This window comes from Brachyhypopomus gauderio, unplaced genomic scaffold (assembly GCF_052324685.1).
Source record: "Brachyhypopomus gauderio isolate BG-103 unplaced genomic scaffold, BGAUD_0.2 sc167, whole genome shotgun sequence".
Classification (NCBI taxonomy): Eukaryota; Metazoa; Chordata; class Actinopteri; order Gymnotiformes; family Hypopomidae; genus Brachyhypopomus; species Brachyhypopomus gauderio.
Window position 1 is genome coordinate 201,828 of NW_027506988.1, and position 18,765 is coordinate 220,592.

General features: G+C 46.1%; 2 protein-coding genes across 5 annotated transcripts; one reads left to right on the forward strand and one right to left on the reverse strand.

Annotated features, from left to right (window-relative positions):
- Positions 1–3,594: 3,594 nt before the first annotated feature.
- Positions 3,595–5,776, forward strand: glrx (glutaredoxin (thioltransferase)). Its single transcript, XM_076994905.1, has 3 exons — positions 3,595–3,911; positions 4,178–4,297; positions 5,190–5,776. Exons 1-2 carry the CDS (start codon positions 3,705–3,707, stop codon positions 4,289–4,291), a joined length of 321 nt encoding a protein of 106 aa, XP_076851020.1. The 5' UTR covers positions 3,595–3,704; the 3' UTR covers positions 4,292–4,297; positions 5,190–5,776.
- On the reverse strand, positions 4,380–18,452 carry rhobtb3 (Rho related BTB domain containing 3). 4 transcript variants are annotated; one of them, XM_076994899.1, is made up of 12 exons: positions 16,961–18,448; positions 16,316–16,556; positions 15,704–15,896; positions 13,876–14,033; positions 13,654–13,762; positions 12,529–12,915; positions 9,315–9,424; positions 7,323–7,425; positions 7,025–7,198; positions 6,506–6,672; positions 6,150–6,246; positions 4,380–5,339 (listed from the first exon to the last, which is right to left on the reverse strand). In XM_076994899.1, coding segments are annotated over exons 1-12 (1,860 nt in total). In that variant the 5' UTR covers positions 16,963–18,448; the 3' UTR covers positions 4,380–5,220. The 4 variants fall into 4 exon arrangements, 3 of the variants coding, with proteins under 3 accessions (XP_076851014.1, XP_076851013.1, XP_076851012.1); XM_076994898.1 differs by having other exon boundaries at positions 4,380–5,751; positions 16,961–18,445; XM_076994897.1 differs by lacking the exon at positions 4,380–5,339 and having other exon boundaries at positions 5,799–6,246; positions 16,961–18,449.
- Positions 18,453–18,765: the final 313 nt, after the last annotated feature.

Consider the following 18,765-nt stretch of genomic DNA (forward strand, 5'->3'; position numbering starts at 1 on the left):
GATTGAGTCCAAAGATGATATAAGGTTTAATTTCTTCTTTTCTGGATGCAATGCAATACTGGGGGCCTTACATACCGTATGTGTTTGACTTCCTGAAGCCTTCTGCACAGGGGAGTCTGGGGCAGCGTGTTGGATGTGGGGATCCTGCCGTCACGAGGGTCCCTCTCCCCCAGGACCCCACAAAGCAGTATTCTTGCTCACCGTGCAAATGGTGCCTTAACGTGTTTGTTTACACATGGCGATGTGGAGCCCGACCAACTCCCGGGAGCAACGGGGAGAAACTACGGAGACCTAGTGGTGGGCCTGGCTCACGCCTGTGGACGACACGCGTGCTTCTTTGAGTGCGCATGTGTGCACCGTTTTGGGGATTTATTTGGGGGGGGGGGGGGGGGGTGAGACATGGGTGTGAATGCACTTTTGTGAGAAGAAAGCAATACAGTGAAGGGGATTGAGTGTTTATTTTTGACACAATGTGTATGTGTACGATCAGTGAGGCAGTGTGTGTGTGGAAGGCTTGACCTGTATTTTTGGGGCTTTTGTTTTGGGGTTTGGGGGGGGGGGGGGTATATGGGTAATTGAGTATTTGAGGGGTGGGTGGGGTGAAAACCAAAAAAGAGAAAAAAAGGCTGCTAGTCATTTTTTGAATAGCCAGAGTACTCAGGATGAACCTGGCCAATGTTCCTGTTCTTAAAGTGTGAGAACAAGTCCTGTTTCTCTCCACAGCACCATGGAAACATTGGGGGAGTATTACCTGAGACACACCTGTATTATTTCAAATGGATTTATCATAGTTGTTCCAAGTTTCAAATACATTCGGAACAGAATTATTTATGCATTATAATATATACATGTATGAATGAAATTAATTTTATTAATTTTTAAGTGAGGAGAAAGGAAATTTATTGCTTTACTTTTGAAATGAGTCTAAGGTTTTGGCTTGAAAGGAAGAGATCAAATATACACAACTTTATTTTCATGACGGATGAAGCTTAAGGAGAAACGTTTACGAAACCTGTATGTTTAGAATGCTTTGCCAAAAGAAATCATTGTATTGATTTGGAATAAATGACATCTGTTGGTTTAGCATGATTGTCAGACAAAGACGTTAGCTTCCTTGGTTAGGAAATTAACTTTTTAAGATCACTCAATCTTTATTCTCTTTTCAGTGCAGACCAGACTGGAAAGGGGGGATGCAGAATATATTTTGCGAGTGTGTACATTGCTCTCTGCTCTGGTCATTTCTGAATATCTGCTCACCATTCAAAGTCTTAACTGGACATGGGGGCTGTTTGTTTTCCATTATCTTTTTTTTTTTTTAGTATTATCTCCACAGATGTTACACTACTGTGTGTGTGGAAGAAGTGTATCCATGAAAGTGAACAGGGTGCGTGTGTCTGGCTTTGCACCACTAGTTTGTCATCTTGAGAATCACAACTGGTCCACCTTTTCAGGTCCTTGAGGTTTCCTGTACCACTTCATGTGAGGTTTGCGTTAAGGATGAGTTGGTCATTTTTAAGCAGCCTGCATACGAATAAATCGTGTTCAGTATTTGTGCATGTCTGGTTTGGAAAGACTACAGCAGTGCTCACCAGCTGCACAGCAAGCCTTTCCACAAGGACTGGTGCTACTTAACAAAAACCTTTTGGTGTCTTGAGTAAAATGGTTACAATATAATATATTTTTTCTCTTTTTGAATCCCCTCTATACCTTCCTTGGATGGCTAATTTTCTGTCCCAAATGTGGATCAAGTGATTAAAGATGACAAAGCCAGATGCATATTATGGTTAATTAGTGGAGTTCTACTTCGTATCATCTCTGGGCACTGCCCCCCCTCACCACCGATGCAGCAGGCAAGAGTCTGCTGTGTCTCTCTAATTGTTGACATTTGAGAGCTCTGAGACTGACTGTTGCTTCAGTAAGCGTGGTCGCTGCACAGTATGTGTGAGGGAGATCTGTACTCTGTACATTCACAGAAAAATCACAAATTACATCCTGCTAAATTCTTGGGGCTGGTCACGTCCAGCTTGTGTTAATTCCCATGGCCCTTTTGAAGGGTCCAGAAGAGGTCTTCGACACTAAATGTCTGAGAGGGACATTGAGAGGTAGTTTAGCCATGCGTCAGACAGGAAACATGCACATGAATAACTGAATATGGTCATTTTTTTTGATTTAGCAGTGTGATGGGGTTTCTTCAGATTGTTATGGAGATTTTCAACTGTCTGATCTGAAAAATGCATTACATCAGTTCAATAAAATGTGAACTTGATTAAATATGTATGCAGGTGAGCTTCCTTGACACTTTTTTGTTTGTTTTGTTTAATTGTAACATCCTAATGGCTTCATGGGTGTATTTTCAGGTTTTTTTTAATCATACCTTTTAACATAATGCCATAGTAAATTGTCTAGTCTGACTGCATACAGAAAAGAGTGGTGAAAAACCACTCATTTGACCCATGCTGCTGAAGCTTAATCTAGGGAAGTTAAAACCACGATGCCTGCCCTTTTTAATAATAGAAGTGTGATGGGGCTTTGGCAGCGTTTTCATTTTCTTTTAATTGTAATCCAACACGGGAATGTTCACAAGCTCCTCTGGGTTTTAATAACTTTCGGTGTTGTGGGCTTAAGAGCATAAAGGCTGTCTTGTGCCAATATATGAGGAGCATTCTGAGCTTCTAATATGAAATGTTTTCTATTATAGTAATCTCTAATTGTAATAACTGGTTGTATAACTATATATAAATGCAATGCAGTATGACCATGGAAGGCTCAGAAACTAGAGGGGAGAGTTGGATACCGTGTCTGCCGGTTTTGACCGTTAAAAATCGCATTTTTAGGGTTATTTCGGTGCATCAATCTGTCTCACACTACTGATAGCAGAACCTGCTTAGAACGGTCCGAGGAGCCTTGGGTTGATGTATGGTACACACTGCAGAACGGTGCGTAATCTTTAGATAGAAAGCAATGACTCTTTCCATAAATGCAACATCATAAGGTCTACAGACCTCAGCGGCATCCCAGAAGAGTTTTGTGTCACTGTTGCTGTCATTAAAAGTCATATTGGGAGTTTTAACAAAGTGACGGCCTCAGTAATGAGTTTTCAAAAGATGCAGAATGAGCTGGTTGAGGGCATCGATTTGAAAAAATGTACAGACGGCCTTCAAGAACCACACGAGAATGACAGGTTTGTGTATATGTATGCAAATAGACACCCGTGTATTTGCATAAAAATAACTGGCAAACTGCATATTTAATGCATGCAAATTTAGCCTAGGCGCTAGGTTGTGATCAAGATTAAGTTTTAGGTTATATTATAAACCCAGTTCCAGCTCTGTATAGTTATATGAATTCAACATTGCACAATTGTGCACTTGTAAACCATTTGAAGCATTTTCAGTGGTATTTTGAACAGTACTGTGGGGTTAAACGTCCCAAATATGACTGGTTAGATGGTCGGGCTCGATGCAGTATTAAATGCTTTTATTAAAGTGAACGTTTGTCTTTGGCCGTCTTGCACGGAGAGACACAAGCGTGGACATTGGACTGGTCCCAGACAGCTGACAGTGGGTCTTTGGTGCGGTCCAATAAGACGTGTGTCCATGAACCCTCCTCCAGGGCCCGGAGGTGCGGAAGAGCTTTTGTTGAACTGATATTTCCGCATTACAGCCCTGTTTCCACCGAAGAACAGATCACATTATCCCACAGCAATGGCCCAGGACTTTGTAAACGCAAAGATAAAAGGAGACAAAGTTGTGGTGTTTCTGAAGCCGTCTTGTCCTTACTGCATCGTGGCCAAAGACGTGCTGTCCAAGTACGACTTCAGGCCCGGACACCTGGACTTGGTGGACATAAGCGGGCGGGACGACATGAGCAGCATACAGGACTATTTACAACAGATTACAGGTGCTCGAACTGTGAGTATAGTGTCGCATATTTACCTGTATTACTGTTTTAACGTGAATTAAACAAACACAGAAACATTTACTCATATCTAGTACATCTATAACGCTGCTGTAGGCCTGCTGGTGTCCGTTTGTCCTGTTGTTTCCCGTAAGAGAACAACATGTAGTGAAACCGTTACAGAAGTTTATCTACTAAGCACCTTGAAGTTTAAAGGACTTTATGTTTTACATTTTTGACTTTTTGCTAGTTGTTTTAAACGGACTAACTGGGTCTGCAGGTACCGCGCGTGTTTATAGGTGAGAAGTGTATCGGAGGGGGCAGTGATGTGGCGGAGCTTGATAGAAACGGACAACTGGCCGGCATGTTGAGGCAGATTGCAGCTCTTCAGTGACCACAGGTAAATCCAAAATCCAACCTGTCCCCCACCCTTCAAGAACCGCCGTGTGCAAAACGTGAGTCAGGACGCACAATACTTTGGGGTCCTTCTAAAATGTCTTTATTCAGCATGAGATGAGGCTCAAAAGAACTGCACTAGACTACAGTCAGCCAAAGATAGGCTCTAAGTCCAACACACCGACTAAACTAAATCCACATGCTGGATTCATACTGTCCACAAACCCCCTCCCTCCCCAAACAAAAACCTTGATGTATGTCTTACAAAAATAGTTGTATCGCCGTAAAATTATAATCTCATGAGGGAAAAAAAATAAACATTTATGGTTTTATTCAAGTAATTCTGCAAGTGTAATCATAGATTAAAGAAATTTCACCATGAAAGACCATGGTAGACAATGATAATGAAATAGAAATCTCTAGAGAATGAATTTGACCCTACCCTGTTTACCACGGGGGATTATACCAGCTTCGAATCATTTATGCGCCCGCACGTTCTGAATACGAGAACCACGGCCGAGTACACTCACTCTGTGGTTACACAGTTATTGTTTTCAGAAGATCCCGTTTGGACTCACAGTTTATTCCCATGTACATAAAGCCAGAGATGTGACGTTGGGCACCATGGGAACCACAGTGTGCTCGTAGCCACAGTGTCCGTCCCGGGTCACACAGCTGCATGACATCACAGGATCAAAGGTCAAAATCCATACAGACGCAGCCCGTGAGAGTCCTGCCATGTCCCCCCCCCACGCAAAGTTCGTGAGGAGGGGTCCGTGTGCGTGTGCGTCCCGTGTCTTGGTGATGACTCTTCCTGCCCCTCTCTCTCTCTCTCTCTCTCTCTCTCTCTCTCTCTCTCTCTCTCTCTCTCTCTCTCGACCCGGTTCTGGTCCCAGGGTCGGCGGCGAGCGGGCGGTGGGCGCCAGGTCACATGATGCTGCACCGACGCTTGCGCAGTTGCCGTCGACGACGCTGGTACTCGCTCAGCTCCTGCAGGTATCCCCGCGACGGCCAGCGCAGGTGTTCCACCTGCTCCCGCTCCTCTTCTGACCAACGGCAACACGGAGACCGTCACACACAAGACCACGACACCCCCAACATGCCTCTGCTCACACTCTGTAACCTGGGCTACTGTAATCATTGAAATCCCCTCTGAGACGAATAAAGTGATTTATCTACTCCCCCATCCTCCCATCTACCTCCACCCACCCCTCCACCCACCACACAGGGTTCTCCACCCTTCTCTCCACGCTCGTCATCTCATGTTATCCACCTAAAGAAGAAAAACCACAGCAGCTTAAACCGTAAAAGCGTCTTAAATACTTGGCACGGGGCACGTTTGCCCTCCGTGTCCCATTGTAGAGAAGGGCCACGCTGTCCCACTGTAGTCTGCTATAGTCTCACTGTAGTCCGCTGTAGTCCCACTGTAGTCTGCTGTAGTTTGCATGTTCCATGTTTCTAAATAAACAGGAATCTGAATTTGTGTTGTATTACTTGTTATTTATTTGCTTGTCTACTTTATTTCTATGCTTTATGTGGTAATGTGTGTGTCTAGTGGAACAGCTTGAGATCTGTAATAAGAGGCAATAGCTGAAGATGGAGACATTGTCTTGAGGTTCTGTGTCTCCCCCCAGCAGGAGTTCCTGCAGTCGGAACTGTGTTAGAAATCTCCTGCCCCCCCCCCCCCCCCCCCCAAAGGTTTCGTCCTAATGAGCATCTGCTGATATGTGTACTGTAGCAGCTGTTGGGTGGCAAAGGGGGACACCTGGTCAGGTGTTTCAGGGTTGAACAATAGCACTGCGTTTGCTCTAATGAAGAGGAAGCGTCTCCTTCCAGATGGTCACCCGATAACCCACCTGATAACTCCAGGAAGTCCGGCTTGTGACTGAAGATGAGATAGTTGTTGGCGATGAAGTGAAGCAGCCAGACGTATAGCTGGTCAGCGTTGTGGCACTGTGCAGAGAGAAGGAGCGAGGGAGGGAGGGAGGGGGAGAGATCTGAACCGTTAAGTACAAGACAGTTGATTACAAAGCCAAATCTGTGTTGGCACAGGAGTGCAGTGCATCCAGACATAAATTTTGCGCAGTGTTACATCAGCTCCGTATGTTGGCTTGTAATTCTCACTTATGCCGTTATAAAAGTGAAGCGGTAAGAGAAGTCGATGTGCCCGTAGCCCTGGGGGGGGGGGGGGGGGGGCAGACGCCGGGCTCACCTTGGCTCTCCTCAGTAGGCGTATGACACTAATGCTGGTGGAGGCCAGCTCACGGCTGGGCATACGCTGCAGGTATGCGCACACGCACACCTCACAGAGGTGCTGCAGACGCTTCACCTGGTACATCTCCGCACACACCAGTATGGCCATAGCCTGCAACACACTGGCTAAACGCACACACAACCAGTTGTCAGTCACCTTCGGCCCGGCGACCTTCTGCCACGCTCCACGTTCATCCGCTGGCACAAGTTCAGTGAAGCATCCATCAAATTTAGTGGAGCAGCTTGAAACGGTGCTACTGATGGAACAAGTGGTGTAATATGACAAGATAAATCTCCCATTTCTAAGTCTGTCTGAAGATATGTCAGATAAGCCAAAAAAAAAAAAAAAGATCAGATGTTGGACTAAGATGTCTGGTTTCTGAACAAATTGAGTTTTTTGAAACCTGATCTCGGGGGTTCTGGTCTTCCAGCCTGTCTCAGGGGAGGGTAAGGGGGTTGAACTCTGCAGTTGCCTCACCTGGGCAGCAGGTGTCAGTGTAGAGGTACTCTAGGAACGCGAGGAAGGTGTCGGAGGAGACTCCGTGGATGGGTACCACTCTGCTCCGGGCCTCCGCGTACTTCCCGCTGAACATGGCGGCCATGACATCACAGCGGGCCACGAGCACGGCTCTGTGTGCAGGCAGAACGCCCCCTGCAAGGCACAACGCCACGCTGGCTACAACAACACGAGGCTCTGACGGAGACGCACGTTCCTGAATGGCTCGAATCTTTGTGTGTGCGCGCGTGTGTATGCAGAAAAAAGCCGAAGGACCTGCCTTGCACCATGAAGATGACATCAGAGTAGAGGGGGGAGTTGAAGATGTTGCTGAGGGTGTGTGGACCTTGCTGGGGGCGGGGAGTGGGCGTGTCCCTGGCGCCCTGGACACATGAAGACAGCCATTCATCAGGTGACTTTAGGAGCTTTAATTAACCTTAATTAATTAACAGTTTATCTCCCTTCTTCCATGAGTGATTAGGCAACTGCAAACTGCAAACTCAGCCTGAATAATATGAATAATATGAATATGATAATCCACACCAGTTTTTAACAGCTACTCAACTCTCAACTCGGTTCTTGGGGCCCAACAAACGCTTCACATGTTTCATTCAGCCTTGCTTCAGGACTTCTGGGTATTCAGGATTTCTAATCGCTTGGTTCAGGTCGTGTTCCCAAGATCTGCTTCTCCAGAAGTGAGAGGAGCGTTTGAGATGAGCTCCCCATTCTCTTCCATTCATTCCGAGTTGCCTTTGATCAAAAAGATACTAAAGGCACATCCTGGCCGTTTTGAATTACCATATGGCCCTGTCATCCAGACAGCCAGGACTTTCTGTCCACTAACTTGACAAATCCTTTATGGCTGTAAAATGAGCGTTTTTTGTGAGAAGGTGGGGAAATGACAGGATGAAGCTGCTATTGAGACTCTGTTGGAAGGTTGGAAAGAGGCAGCAAGTCTAATACTGCCAGACTGCTTCAATGTTTCCTGTGAACTGTGGTAAAATATATATTATTATTGTCGTTAATAATAATAGTAACTTATTAATGCTATTTACTTTGGGTTCAGTCTTATCTTAATAATAGTAATCATCATCATAATACAATAGCTGTGCTAAACAACAATTCCTTACAGTGTTATGTTAATTTCAGTACGGGCTATACAAAGATGGCCGTGTTTTCACGAGTGGCTAATTGTTCCTGGGTTGATTTTGTGATTATTTTAAACACCTGTATAATTGTTGCTGAAGGAGCAAATTGTAAAAATAACTTAACAGCTGTTGTTGTTCACTTACTGAATTCCTATAAATTGAATTCCTTGCTGTTTAGCTCATTATTAGGATTACTGAATTACTTATAATTATGATTATATACATGACATTACTAGAACATGGTTCAGAGTGCCAGACACCACAGGGTTCACTCAATCAAAGCTAAATGATGGTGGTATATTTGCTGGATTATATCTTTTTTTTTAAAGTTCATTATTTAGTTCTTTTTATTCTTGACTTGTTTAGTAAGACAATGGGTGTAGGCAGCTTTTATATGTAGTACGTAAATTTGTGATGCACTCCAGGAATTGGAATCAGCCGGAGGTTTTGCACAGCCCTGAGCATTCCCATAATCCCCTGCATGAGAATCCCAAAAGTGTCACAGTCTCAGTCAGACCCGTTCTGGGTCCAGTTTCTGTGTGATCCCTTGCTCCAAATTGTTCTCTAATCCCTACGGTCCTCCTTCATGGCCTATAATTGGTCCATATCGACAGCTTGGTCCATATCGACAGGCTGACCTATGGTGTGCTGGAGAACCGCCAGTTAAAAAGTGTGGGACAGCCACATAGATCCTACAAGCCAGGCATCCATAGTGGACCTGACAGTCGCCTGGAGCTATTATCAAATTATCAAACTAATTTAAAAATTAGCATAGAAAAAAAAGTTAACTCGCGATTAACTTACTTGACCCAAAATTAACCACTGTGATTGGTCCTTGCATGTATCACATGGACTTATGGGTAATAGGCTGTTTCTGAGCACACATGACTGGAGTCCTTGCTGAAGGCTGCAGTGAGGGTGTGTAGATCTCCAGAGATGAGACACCCTCAAGACTCGCAGTCTGTGGTGGAGACTGAATGACCCTGTGACCGCACCATTCAGGACTGTGCCGTGCTGTCTGTGGTTCTGGGACAGAGCGAAAATGCGGACTGTCCGTGGAGACCCCAAGGAGTGTGTTGGGAAGTGCTGCTTCAGGACAAGTGAAGGAAAGAACTCATATGCACCTTCTCCCTCCCCACGAACGAGCGTATTCTGTCCATCAGCTGGGCCACAGCTAAAGGGTTCTTCAGTTTCTCAGCTATAGCCTCCTCCAGATACTCCCACTCCCAGGATCCTGTTTGGAGATGCATGTTTGCACACACACACACACACACACACACACACACACACACACACACACACACACACACACACACAGGCACACACACACACACACACAGACACACACAGGCACGCACACACACACAGGCACACACAGACACGCACGTACGCACACACACACATACACAGACGCACGCACACACGCACGGATACACACACACACACAGAGACATGCACACACACACACACGCACACACACACACACACACACACACACACAGAGAGACAGACACACACATGCACTGATATGCAAGTACATTACGGCAAGCTGTCATGCATAACTAGGCTGTCTAGATGCAATAAGTCGCAGCCTTGTATATGGGCTGTGCAGAGGTCTGTGCATACGTGTTCACAGATCAACCCCCAAGGCTAGATCCCAATCTGCTAGATCCCGAGCTGCTAGATCCCAATCTGCTAGATCCCAATCCGCTAGATCCCAATCCGCTAGATCCCAATCTGCTAGATCCCGAGCTGCTAGATCAATCTGCTAGATCCCGAGCTGCTAGATCCCGAGCTGCTAGATCCCAATCTGCTAGATCCCGAGCTGCTAGATCCCAAGCTGCTAGATCCCGAGCTGCTAGATCCCAATCTGCTAGATCCCGAGCTGCTAGATCCCAATCTGCTAGATCCCAAGCTGCTAGATCCCGAGCTGCTAGATCCCGAGCTGCTAGATCCCAATCTGCTAGATCCCGAGCTGCTAGATCCCGAGCTGCTGGACTTAAACACTACAGCTTTAATCACATCAAACTACCATGTGTGAAAACCTTCATTATATTTCTTATGCTACTTGTGCTGACCACAGCAGACTGTGCTGGCCATCCCTGGGCACTGGCAGAGCTCATTAGAAAGGCAAAAGCGTTTATTTGGCACAACGTCATGCTGATAACACCGTTATTGACAAGCCTGTCCGAAACGGGTTTCTTATCCCAGATTCCCCCGATAGTCATATTGGCCTGTTGTGCTCATAAATCTTAACTCCCCAGCACACAGCGAACACCTCCACCCTGTCTGACTGTTCAGTGAGCTGCAGGCTGCTGTGTCTTCTTAATAGGACGACTGCCCTTGGAGCAACGCTTATGAAGAGTCCTGTGAGCTCAGGACGGTCTCATTGGTATGAGTCTCACCGTCTCACCCATGTCCAACTACTAGTAAATGTGTCCATCACCTTCATGTAGTCCCCCCCACCCCGCCGGCCGTAAAACTTCATCTAAATCTCTGATTGACTGCAATTTAAATTGATCCATAATTATTTAACATTGGAACATGACGTGTAGCCTAGCAACAGCAGACATTTCTATGAAAGCTTTGATACTTATTCTGGGATGCCTTCAAGCTACCAAAAGGCGTTTTTGCACATAAATGCAACAAATATAGCCACAGAGACCCTATTATGCATTCGGCACCACACTTCCACACACACAACACATCTACAAACATAACACATTTACAGACACAACACATCTACAAACATAACACATTTACAGACACAACACATCCCATGTAGACACAACACATCTACAAACATTACACATCTACAGACACAACACAACCCGTGTAGACACGTCTACAGACACAACACATGCCATGTAGACACAATACATCTACAAACATAACACATTTACAGACACAACACATCCCATGTAGACACAACACATCTACAAACATAACACATTTACAGACACAACACAACCCGTGTAGACACGTCTACAGACACAACACATCCCATGTAGACACAACACATCTACAAACATAACACATCTACAGACACAACACATCTCATATAGACACATCTACAGACACAACACATCCCATGTAGACACATCTACAGACACAGCACATCTCATATAGACACATCTACAGACACAACACATCTCATATAGACACATCTACAGACACAACACATCTCATATAGACACATCTACAGACACAACACATCCCATGTAGACACAACACATCTACAAACATAACACATTTACAGACACAACACATCTCATATAGACACATCTACAGACACAACACATCCCATATAGACACATCTACAGACACAACACATCCCATGTAGACACAACACATCTACAAACATAACACATTTACAGACACAACACATCTCATATAGACACATCTTCAGACACAGCACTTCCCATGTAGACACTTCTACAGACACAGCACATCCCATGTAGACACATCTACAGACACAACACATCTCATGTAGACACCTGCTTCTCTTCCATCCCTTTCTCATTCTCTATTTCTCCCTCATCTTTCTTTGTTTATCTCTCAGTTTCACCCTTTGTGCCTCTCTCAGTCCTCCCTCTGGCTCTCAGCATCCCTCTCTCTCTCCCACTCTCTCTCACACTCTCTCTCTCTCTGTCTCTCTCTGTCTCTCACTCTCTCTCTCTCTGTCTCTCTCTGTCTCTCTCACTCTCTCTCCCTCTCTCTCCCCTTTTTTCTGTCTTTGCAGTAAGTTTATGTTGCTGTGTGCTCCTGCTACCCATGCTAATCAGCCCTACATCCCCAGGGTCCTACAAAAACGGAGGCAGAAGTGCCACACGTGTACCACATGTGAGATGTAATTCAGGCACAGTTGACACACCCATATTCATATGCTCACACACACACACACACACACACACACACACACACACACCCTGAGCCTTATAGCGCACTGCTAATAATAAAGCATTCCCACCAAAACTGCTTCTGTTCAAACACAAAGGAAAGCCCAACCGCAGCAGGGAGATAAGGCAACCGTGCCAGTGGGGAGCGTTACTACCACTTTAATGGAATGAAAGTGGGTGATTTAGCAGGAAAATGACTCACCACCAAACAGCTGAAGAATCATCTTTAAATAAACATTTAAAAAGGCCAATTTCCCTCATTTTGATTTTCAATTAACTCTCGAATAAGTGGAGCGTAATGTGGTTAACAAATAATTAACATCCGTATGTTTAAAACAAGAAAAGAAAGTCTAGTAATATCAGAAGGGAGCTCCACCCAGCTGCACACAGTGCTTGTGCTGCCCTTAAAAACATCAGCTGGAACGTTTCACACACTCACCTCTGTAGACAAACATCAGCGTCTCCCACAGACACAAACACAGCAGCGGGTCCTTCACCACCAGCCTGGACAGGCGGCCAGGCAGGTGCCCGTCCGTCCCGGGCAGGTCGTCCAGGGCGCCGTCCCAGGTGGAGAGGAGGGAGTGGGGGCCGTCCCTGTCGCGGCAGGCGCAGCGGGACACGGGCCTCTCCCACGCCTGCCTGCCCGCCAGCAGCTGCCTGAAGTAGGGGCTGACGGCGCAGAGCACGGCCGCGTGGGCCCAGCCCAGCTCCTTCCCCGAGTCGCCGGCGTAGAAGAGCACGTCGGCGAACTGCACCCCGCGCTCCAGCAGCCACTGCAGGTCCTGGGAGAAACTGGACTCCTCCACCCTCACGGGGGGCAAACGCGCTGTGGACGTGGGTGGGGTGGCAAGGGAGAAAAGGATGATTTCATGCAAGAGAAAAGAGAGAGAGAGAGAGAGAGAGAGAGAGAGAGAGAGAGAGTGAAAGAGGGAGGGAGAGAAGGATGGAAATTTCAAGGGAGGAGAGAGTGATAAGATGGCCAGGGGAAGGTGTAGCAATAGTGTGTGGTAGAGGAAAAAAGTGTTTGGGGAAAATAAGGTGGTGGGAGTAGGCAGGAAGGGTGGATGTGAAAAGAAGAAAAGAAGAAGGAAATCGGATTTGAGGAAGTCACAGAATTTTCCATTTGAATGACTAACACCCGTGTACAATAAGTCTGATGCAAATGTACATCATTGACATGTAATCATATTTTTGATGAATCACTGACGAATCACTCCACACGTCAAATTTTATGACTGGGCATGTTTGCCTTTGCCAAATAGGACTTTCCAAGATTCAGCAGCCTTCATACTTAATGGCCTGAGCTCCTGTGGAAGAAGGGGGCGTGGCCCTGGAGAAGTATCAACACACGACTGGACATTTCTGGCTTCCTTAAGTAGCTTTAATCATTACAGCGAGGTTTATCTAGTGCTATGGCATTTTAAAGTGTTTTTGGTTTAACAGTATATATCTAACTACTCAATAGGATGTTGTTATATGGAAATGTGACATGCTCACACACAGAGTCCCAGCTATTAAAGAGCTGTTGCAGATGCAGGACTTATTTGAGTTGTCATATTCGTACCTGGTTGGTCCAAGTGGGGAGGGCGGGGTTCATTAAACCTTTGGCCCCGCCTCTTGTCTGGTCTCTCTTTAGCTTTCTGCTTCAGACACTGAATCATGAAGTATTCGAGCTAGGTGAAACACGGAGTGTGACACGGTCAGTATGGACACACCCACAAACACACACAATAATCCATTTCTGTGATTATTAAACTAAGATCTTCTGGTTGCTGAGAGAAGATACCACGCTGCCAAAGTAGCGACCGACGAAGAAGTTGTTGAGTGAGGGCAGCTCCAGGTACGTAGCCCCCAGGTCCCGGGACAGCTGAAGGCCATCACCATGGGGAACACAGCTGGTCCAATCAGACGCACACAGAGGGCACGTGCACGGGGGCCCGTCATCTAAAGACAAAGAGTCAGGACGGGGGGGGGGGGGGGGAATGTTTCACACGCATCTACAGAAACCGCTGATGAACTGTTATGACATACAGGTCAACTGACATTTGCAGTGAGGAGATGTGTGATCATTTTGGAACTCTGGGTGCCGTCCACATATGAAAGGCAGAAAGAGATCACCAACCCCCTGGAGAACCCACCAAAACGAACACACACAATATGGAGACAATGGGAAAAGAATGAATGGAAAGACAGATGAAGAGGAAATGACCAGCTCACTGACTGTGTGTGTGTGTGTGTGTGTGTGTGTGTGTGTGTGTGTGTGTGTGTGTGTGTGTGTGTGTGTGTGTGTGTGTGTGTGTGTGTGTGTGTGTGTGTGTGTGTGTGTGTGTGTGTGTGCACGCGCGCGACACACAACAGGATGTGCACAGTTATCCCCGTCATCCCCAGCTTTCACCAACAGACCAATTTTAGCACCTGGGCGATGCCACACGAGAGTGACCTTTCACAAGTGCAGCGCTAACCTGCACAGCTCATTAAGACCTTATGTTAGCCAGCAGGGACCGACACCACTACTGTGGGGTTTTAGTGTTCAATCCTGATCAACGCTCAAGCTGAAGGTCAGACTGCAACACAGTGAGATGCTGCTGTTTGGTTCATTCACATGGAAATCTAAGAGGGAGGACTGAGTCCACTCAGAATAAATATTTACCTCTGAACATGTGCAACTTAACACGAGCTCTTCACATATTCCACTGGCTTGGGTTAACATGGGAGGCCATATATGCCAAAATTATGACTTTTGGACTATGTGTAGGGTTGAATAGTTTAGCCATTACAGTGACTAAAACTACAGAGGATCTCACTTCACTCACAATTTATCCATTACAGACAACCGTTGTGGACTGTGGAGCCCATAGTGTTGTTTTTCACGCTTCGTGGTGACCTCGTCACCTTTAGTCGGTCACAGCCAAACAGCAAACAATGGCAGAACTAACACGAATCATTAAGTGCTATCTTGAACTTAGGATCTGGAAGAATTTCAGGGACGTGGGGGTCGTTAGAAGATAACTAATGTTAACGCTGTGATGTCCTTCCTGTGCCTTGTGTCTTCATGTGCTACGTCTTATGTGCTTCGATGCAATTTTGTTTCTTTTGTTTCTTGTTTCTGGGTGTTGGAGACCAGAGCCGGAGTGGCTAATCGGGAGATTCGGGAGGATTCCCGATGGGCCGGCTCATGTCAGGCTCTAGTTTGGGCCGATTGGGAGGGGAAAATAATTTTGGGCCGGATTTGGGCATGAAACTCCCGGGCTGAAAAAGTGTCCCACTCCGGCCCTGTTGGAGACCCATCAAGGACACGTGTAAGCAGGAACAGAGACGCCATATTTGAAAAATCCTCTTTAGATTAAACCCTCACCATTAATATCAACAGCCTCCCATATCACTCCATTCATCCTTAACCCACAACATCTTACCATGTAACATAAACGCCCAATTCATGAGCAGACGCTTGAGACGCAACTCCACCAGTAGATGTTTAAACAAAGCGGGAGAAACTGCAGCGTCATTACATACATGGCTTAGCATTCACGAACACGGCACGACCTTCTGATGATGACCGAAACGGAACTGCGGTTACAGGACGACGCACGTGACAGCTGCCAATCATCTCTCACCGTTAAGCCGCGCCCCCACCGCTACCAGGATGACGGGCATGCCCCAGTGGCGCAGAAGTGGACGGAGCCGTGGGGCATAGCCGTTTCGCACCTGCTGGAAGGCCAGCTTGTCGTTGACGGAATACTTAATGACCACGATATCGGCCTGTTCCAGAACATTCCGGACGCTCGCCCAGTCACTGTCCAACAGGTCCTGAGAGAAAGGCAGAAATCAGAGAGAAGACAGTGATACAGGAGCTTAACACACAACTCAGCGGCATGTCTGCCCTTAGTCCCAGGATACTTAAGTCTATATCTAATGCAGAACCAGTCTATTCACACCTCTGTGTAGATACAGCCCCTAAGCCATCTAAAGCCCCCTATAATCCTGCCTTTGTAGTCCTCCACTCCAAGCTCATGTGATCACTCACTCAGTCATCCACACCTATTCACTCATTCACACCCATACCTATAACTCAATAACTCATATTCCCACCACACCTGTGATCTCACGCTAATCCCTACGATCGCTCACTCTGTCCCTAATGGAGTTATTCATCACAGCAGTGCGCATCATTCTCATACTCTAACGATCACTCAGCCACCGTACACAGCGATCACTCACTCACTCACCCAACTGGAGCAATCCCGCACCATCACTATCACATCTCCAAACACTCTAGACTGGTACTCCATAAAGGCCGGGTTAAGGGAATGTCTGGACGGAGTGGTGGAGGTGGGGTCAAGTTCTCGTGCCCCATGGCCTAGGTAGTTCCACAGAAGCCCTCCCTGTAACTGCCCCGGGCCGGCGGGTTCCTCTCCTGGTCCCACCCCTCCTGGACACTCACTCCCCAGGGCCACGATGTGGATAGACCTATGACATGGAGATCCCAAGGATGTTACTGTCAGGAGCTGCATTTGACATCATGTCGTGTTCCTGAAGTTTCTATAGGCTACGGTACATTTGCATGAACCACAGGCCTCAGAGCGTTCATTATGGTTTACGATTAAGAAACAGCCTTTATGTTTTCCTGACTTATTAACTATGTATGTCACGATGTAATTGCATCACATTTTGTCATTGAACGAATGACACTGAGTTGGTCCTGAATTGTAATAAATTATCATTGCAATTATTATTATTGTTTTATTTATTATTATTGTTGTTGTTATTATTATCATTGTTATTATTGTCATTATTATCATTGTGTAATACATTATCTCTGTCATGTTTCCGTCATTTATCTGGATAGTCAAAGTCAGATTTTTAAAACTTACATGGTCACCTCAGCTCTCCGGATCAAGCTTGGCGAACACGTCCGATTTCACATTAGACTTCGCGATGATTTTCCGCAAGGAAGGTCGGCCAGACTAATCCATGAATCCAGGAGTGAAGCCGCTTGACTTTCACCTCCTCGCGTCCCCTTTCCTCGTCCTCCCTTCATTCATCTATCAATCTTACACACTGTCCGGTGCGCAGTTCTCCGGCGAGCCCACCAACATGTAAACACACGAGACTGGACCCAGTGATCCCGAACCGGTACCGCTGGCACTGCGCTAGAAAGAACCCAAGTTGGTTGTCGGTGAAAAAAAGATCACAGGAAAAACGCAACGCGTCGGTGTCTTCGGAACTCGTGCCACTGTTTGATCCATAAATCCAGTCGACACGCAAAACTAAAACAGTGCAGATCGGTAAAAGGTTTTGGTGTGTATGTAAAAGGAAAGAAAGAGAGAGGGAGCGAACCCGGACCTAACACACACGGTATGGACTGGAGCCCCTGACTCAGCACGTCATGGCCACTACAACCCGTCCTGCATGAAGAACCGTGCTGTGCTTCACCCAGGGTCTTTCACTCTTACCTATCTTCTTAGGGCTCAATGCACGTAGCACATTATTTATTTCTTTACGTATACGTCGGCTGTTAATTGCATGAGAAAGATGCATTGCCAAAGATACATTCCATGAGTTGCACGAGCAAAGCTGAAGGTATTAGTGTGCAGCCCGTGACAGCTGCACGAGGGAAGAACAGCCCTAACAAAAGCGCTCGAGCTCTCAGCTGCGCTGCTGGATGGTCGTGGCACTCCCCTGTGTGCATGTTCACACACACCACTTTTGCAGGCTGTTTAGTCTGCAGTGTGAAGAACTGTCTAGTGTTTGCCGTTTTTTCACTTGCAGTGTCTACAGATAAAGACAAGCAATGAGCGACCTAGAGTAAAGGTAGTGGAGATGTAGTTACTACCTGCTAGTTAGTATTTAACCCTGTGTTATGACTGAAATAGCTGACGTGCTGCCTTCCTTATCTTAGTATCTATAACGCACGTGATTTCTGCTCGTGATTATTTATGTGGAGGACTCTTTTACTCTTTTTTCCCATTTCCTTGTCGTTTCAGTCCTGTTTTTTTCTTTAATGGCAAGTGGATTAGTGAGTACACGATTTAGACGGTACATACATGCACACGTGTGTGTGTGTGTGTGTATGTGTGTGTGCGTGTGCATGTATACCTCAATACCAACAATGCCTCACATCCACGGCACTTTTTCAAAAGCCGGTTTTGGTCCCCCCCCAGTTTTTACGGTTAAAACCAAATATTTAAATAGCGACGTATCCATGTCCTCCCCACTTTTGAAATCAAAATCACGTCCATGCTCACATCACAATATAAATGTTTTAGTATTTTTATATATTATTATGTTTGTGCACACACACATATGTGGATTGAAATTGTAGTCTAGAGCTGAATAAATGGGGGTTTGATAAACTGTGCCTTGCAGGCTGGGGTTGTGTGTGCAGGAGTGGTTGGCATACCGGACCTTCAGGCTTGATATCAGACGCATTCCTCTTCTCATGGTCACTCCGTTCTCGTTCAGTTCAGATGTGGATTGGTACCGACATGCAGCACGAACAGCTTGTGCCTTAAAATAAGAAAGCAGCAGAATGTCTTAGCGTCACGTAAATGAAAGCCATTTCTCTTTTGATGAGGAATTCCACCTTGTAAGGTTTATGGTTATACCAGCAGATCTTTTTTTTTAGATGCATAATCCTCTTTGTCTGACAGTGGATGTTAATAACCAACATATAATT